The sequence below is a fragment of the Pinus tabuliformis genome, chromosome 3_2 (assembly GCF_031772625.1).
Source record: "Pinus tabuliformis cultivar Carrire ecotype Pingquan chromosome 3_2, CPIR1, whole genome shotgun sequence".
Taxonomy (NCBI): domain Eukaryota; kingdom Viridiplantae; phylum Streptophyta; class Pinopsida; order Pinales; family Pinaceae; genus Pinus; species Pinus tabuliformis.
In genome coordinates this window covers 1,182,531,534-1,182,537,559 of record NC_142302.1, presented here as the reverse complement: position 1 = coordinate 1,182,537,559, position 6,026 = coordinate 1,182,531,534, and the positions used below count along the sequence as shown (strand labels likewise).

The following is a 6,026-nucleotide window of genomic DNA, read 5'->3' as shown; positions in this document are numbered from 1 at the left end:
AGATATTTACCTTTTTTATTTCTAACTGACAGGTGGCAAGTTTCATTTCCTTTCGAACATTTTATTCCAGATAGCGCTCAACACAACAGCTTGGATATTTCATTTTCAAAATTAGCAAAATTTATACTCAAAGAGAAGATTCTACTCCATTGACATTTATTCTTATTTATACTCCTGACAATTAATTACAAACGTTCTACCGCCAACTAGGGAACAAATGTGATTAATCGCCTGTACTTTTCCGTCTTATGAACAGTGGTGATTATTGTCAAACAACAATTTGTACCATTGGTATACGCTTACAATTGGCAAATACACATAAATTTATCAATAAAAGTTGTTAAATTAGCAGTCACAGATCCCGGAAGAAAACGAATCGATAAAATCCCATACATATAAAATATCTTTAACGAGAAATACTAAGAGAACACGAATTTTCAGTACTTCAATTGACACCATCGTCCATCAGTGTGAACTTCCTGGGATTGAAACATCATACCTTGGTTAAAAGGATGCCTTTACCACATTATTTAAGTTTGGGTACATAATTACATTATCAAGATTTGAAGATCTTTGAAGCCACAGACAATAAGAACAATGAGATCTCTCAAAGCCACAGAAACTAAGATCACTGAGATCTCTCAAGCCACTTTCAGAAATTAAGCATACAGCACGCCCATAGATCTACACATATTCCCTATTCAGGAATTCCGCACTCAGCAGCTTATTGTAACTTTAAACGCAATAGCACAAATGCACCATCATAATCTCAAGTCGACTTGGTGCTAGGGTGTTCCCTCAGCCTCACGACTTGGTGCCATAGTTTTGATTTGTTTGCTTATGAAATTCAAGACCATTCATGACGAGGACCATCGGCCTTTGTCTGCCCATAAGATCCCATTTCCTTTGTCTGCCCATAAGATCCCATTTCCAATGCGGTCATGTGTTCAACCCTTGCCTTTCCGTCCTCCTGTACAGGAGGAGACGATGTCTTACCGCTCTTCTTCCTCCATTCTTTGTAAACAGCGTACAGAATCAACTGCATTGCTCCCAACAGACTTCCAACCCCATTTGGTACCTGTGGATCCATAAATCCATTTAGAATTAACAGATCTATTTTTTAATATAGCATCTTGTTAGGGGAAGATGGCCTGCTGCCAGTTGTTTGGAGTGCTGTTGTTCACTAAATTGCATTCATTCAATTGTTTCAAACTACATAATTAAATAGGCTCAAAAACACTAAGAATATATATGCTAATCTAGTATTACTTACACTTTGTAAATTAAAATACTAGCATGACTAACACGTTTTAAATTTAGATTGTATATAAAGCCCCTAAAACTCTATGCTAACAGAATATAACCTGGAGTAATTATCTCCAACCATCAACACAGAGTTATATAGTAATAGCGTAATTAACAAAGGTAAAAATAGTCTTTAGGATATAGTCCAACGGTTAAGCCAGAAAATTTAGTCCCCAAATCTTGCAATCCAATCTTATTCATTCATGAAACAGCAACGATGTCATTCAAGATAACCAACAAAAATAACAAATAATTTATATATCTAAGCAACTGGGTTATTCAAGATAACCAACAAAAATACCAAATAGTTTATCCAAGATATCTAACAAAGTGTCTATGTTACTGGAACGAAAGCGTTTTTTAACTTACATAAACGAATGGATCGTTTCCCAAGAGGCCAAATATGAACCAGGAGGTGCCGCATAGGAAGACAAAGAGAGACAGGAAGAACGGCATATACTTTACGCTCTTCGTCTTAATCACCAACCTCTGCACATCATGGAAGTTCCAAAACTTCAGTTAACTTTAAATATAAAACATTATTTCATTTTTCGAGCTCTCCATTTTTAAATATACTGCGTCCTTGTGTTATCACCATAAATCACATGCTAAAGTTCAGAGCGGATAATTGTTTGGAAAAACAAATCAGTTGCCTAAAAGAATACAATTTAGTTGATAAATTAGTAGGTTGATTTATTATTTTTATTTATTGTTATTTAAGGAAAATTATGCTACTAACTTTTAGTTGGTGTTCAGTAACTGGGAAGGCTTTCACTCATGACAAATGTTTCTGGGTCTTGGGTCATTAATTAACCTGTTTCCTTACCTCTTACTCTTAGCCAACAGAATTCCTGATGGATGTTTAGATCAGACTCTTAACCAAAACAGAAACAGTGTTAAGACATACTTCCAACCCAAAATCTATCAAACAAATAACATCAAATAATTATCTCTAATTTCCATTAATTTTTATAATATTCCAAAAATATGCCATAATATTCACTAATATTACTTTACCGCAACTTTATATAATGTAAATAAAATAATACACAGTTACAATCCCCTTTACAGTGTCCTAAGTTGCCCTTTACTGTGTCTCTTTAGCTAAACAATTTACAATCAGAAAACTTCCCTATCGAACCATTACTTTCTTTCTTGGAATAATGATTTTTAAAGAAAGGGATCTACGCAGGGCATATAGCGAAAGAATGCCGGAGAAACGACCCATCGCTCAATGCGTGTCTTTCACTGTATACCAGACAAGTTTTTAATCGAAGGAATTAAAACGGTTGCATGTGGTCAGTACAAGATCACAAAGGAAAACCGTTACCATCGAATTACATTCCCGTACCATATGAGCGAAGAATAAGGGAAAATATCTTTTAGGGGAATAAAGGAATGTTGGCATTTGCAGGGAAAGTTGGCGCATGGGGCGGTGCCATGTTTTACTTTCTTTCCTCCGGAAAACAAGGTTCAACGCAGAAAGTATGCCTGTAAATGTCTAATGGTTGCTAAAGGAATGGAAAGAGGTGGATCCATTATTGGGAATAGTGGAAATTTGAATAACTTACCTCTTCATAACGGTTTGGGATGGAATGGGGCGACTCCATAATTGGGTAGAGTGGAAATTTGAATGATTAACGTCTTCTTAAGGGTTGCGACTTTGCAGGGTGATAAAAGTCTTTCTAAAAGTGGTAAAGTTTGTTATAATTAATTATGATTGATATGGATTAGTTTATAAAAAACCAAAACATATAGGACAGGTTCACAAGAAATACACTGCCTTTCTTGCCTCTGACAGCATCATAGTGAAACGGTTGCCATATACAGATCTAGCGATGGCGGGCGATGGTGATGTTAGAAGAACTCATACGAAGAAGATAGTGTAACAACTCAAGCGGAGTCAATATCATCATAATTTAGCGGTTGGTGTATGCTGATAGAGGAGTCAACACCATCATAATTTAGTGGTTGGTGTATCTAAAACTAGTAGAAGTAGAAGTGGTATAATTTAGTGTTTGGTGTATCTAAAACTAAAAGAAGTAAAAGTGGTGAAAAACTATTTTTTTTTGGATTTCTTAACCAGGTGAGTGTAAAAATCTAAATGCGAGGGTGAAAATATAATATTTTTGGATTTCTTAATCAATTGAGTGTAAAAATCCAACACTCAATTGATATATGCAAAATTTACTCATAAAAATTGTTATTAATTCAAATAATATATTCTCAATAAAGTGAATGTGAAATCCAATACTTCCTCAAACTCAAGTAAGAACTCAACCTAGGGTAAAAGTTTAATACCAAAGTTAAGTTTCCTGTCCCACCAAAATCCACATATATTAATAAACTTCACCAAAATCCACATATATTAATAAACTTCACCAAAATCCACATATATTAAGTAAGAACTCAACCTAGGCTAAAAGTTTAATACCAAATTTAAGTTTTCTGTCCCACCAAAATCCACATATATTAATAAACTTCAAAACAACTTTCATTGCCTTTTGAGTGGTCTGGGATAGATCCTAGGGTGATCATTAGTTCACTTATCAATTTCCAATAAAGTGAGTGTGAAATTCCAACCAGAAGAACTAATGCTAATGCGCAGAAGGAGAGAGAACATCATCATAATGGAACGTTGAAGCTACCGAGGAATGCGCAGAAAAAGATAAGTACACAACAACAGTAGTAATGGAATATCGTAGTTAGTCAGAAATTAAGCTTCCAACTTTTTGCAATCAGAGTTTTTTCGCTCTAGGTTCTAATAGATCCTCGCTTTATCCTGTTTTAGATTGATCAAAGTGATATATTTCTGATGAGACTGAATCACATATCATCTTTATTTTTCCAGAGATCCTCGACATCTTTTATAAAAAAAAATTCATTTTCCCGAGAACGAAGTAGAGAGATTTACCATAATTGACAGTGGAGACGCGTACATGCAGATGGAGAATATGGCGGCAGCGAAGCCGCAAAATAACTTTCTTGCATGCCCGTGCAATGCCAAGAGTGATACCAGGGCGACCATTGCAAAGAAAATGAGCACAGCGACCAGAAGGCCAAATATCTTCACCTGTTTCATCCACCACCATTCAAATGGGGATCACCATACTCAAATGTAATTTATAAATCAGTAGTATACTTACCCTATATTTCTTGTTTCGAATATAGAAGAGGAACACAATCACGTAGCAGAGTTCCAGGACGGCTCCAGTTCCATTAACGGTGCTCACAAGAAGGTTATTAGGCGAGACAAACGGCAGGCCATACCATGCAGAGAGCAAACAATTCAAAAGTGTGGAAATATAAGGAAATCCAGAGAACTCTTCCGTCGATTTCTGCTTAATTATCTGCCAGAACGTAATTCTGCAGTGCCAGTCACATCAGAAACGAGAAACTGTTTGGAATTATATGAGCATCGATAAACTTTCTCATTAAAAGAAAACATAGGGTGGGGAAAACTCACAGGGGAACTAAGAAGAGTGTCAGTGCAGTGATATTCCCTGTCATGAAACAAGAAATTATACATCAAGAAACCTGCAAAAAACTTCATGCAACCAAGACATTAAAGTCGACGAAGCGTGTATACGCACCGAAGATCCCGAAAATGAAATGTGCAATCAACATTTTCCTATCTTCGCTGCGTTCGGCTGGATGATGATAGATTTCCTATGCACTTTGCCAGAAGGGATGATTAACGTAGAAACAGTTCAGTACATAGGCACTCATGAAACTTCCAGAGGACCAGTGACAACCATGAACAAAACCAAATGGAAGGCAACTTATATATAGTTCTCGCGGTAGGATATCAGCTAGTTTGCACTGTATACAAATATACCAAACCCTAATCGTACTAGGACACCTGCAGTTCAAAGACGTGAATTCCTGTATACACACTCTGTAGGACCCAAAGTTCAAATGTGTGGTGGTTCCTCTTGTGATAAGACTACCTCATGAGTCATCAGTTATGCCCGGGTCCCCGCTGATTTTAATGACAAATGGCATTGCCTTCCGTGTCTCTGAGGAATTTCATGGGGATTGGCGTTACTTTCCCGTCTTATTGTTGGACGATTTGACTGCCTACATATCATGTTGGACTGTTGTAGGTGAGTTATTATTATTTTCATTTTGCTCGTTTGGGATTGCGTCCACACAAAGTGGAAAGAGAAAATGGTAGGCAATATGTGAGAACGAACGAATGGGTTATTTTCTTTTCCAGTTTTGGGAGCCAGATTGAATACATACAGTTTAATATTAGTTCAAGTTAGAGTTAGTTCTCATGTTGGATGGAAAAAAGATTTTATTACTAAAATTGTGCTAAGATAGATTATGTATGGGATGTCTTTCAGTTTCATTTTCCAAAAATAACTCTTATCCTCAGTTTTTTTTGGATAAGATTTGAAACAACTAATAAATTTATCCTGCCAATTCATAATGTTTAGAGAATAACTTTTTCAGATCAATCACATCAATATTTTTGGGATTGATAAATCCAACTAGTATAGTTTATTTTCATAACATAAATAAAAAATCTAATCTAAATTGAAAAAGCTATTTCTCTTAATAGATAAAATCAATTAAAAGTTTTATTCCACTCTAATTTGGCGTAAATACTAACAAAACAACTAAAATTTCAGACTAAGATTTCGAAAAAGTGAAAAGGGATGTGAAAAGTACTGAGACATAACCTGGTCCGAATATGAATCTCACGGGTAGACACT

At 35.7% G+C, this 6,026-nt stretch overlaps 1 protein-coding gene across 1 annotated transcript; it reads right to left on the bottom strand.

Moving 5' to 3' along the window:
- Positions 1-465: 465 nt before the first annotated feature.
- On the bottom strand, positions 466-5,080 carry LOC149184941 (bidirectional sugar transporter SWEET1-like). The gene is made up of 6 exons (XM_089417750.1): positions 4,899-5,080; positions 4,772-4,808; positions 4,452-4,671; positions 4,220-4,378; positions 1,675-1,794; positions 466-1,078 (listed from the first exon to the last, which is right to left on the bottom strand). Exons 1-6 carry the CDS (start codon positions 4,930-4,932, stop codon positions 848-850), a joined length of 801 nt encoding a protein of 266 aa, XP_089273876.1. The 5' UTR covers positions 4,933-5,080; the 3' UTR covers positions 466-847.
- Positions 5,081-6,026: the final 946 nt, after the last annotated feature.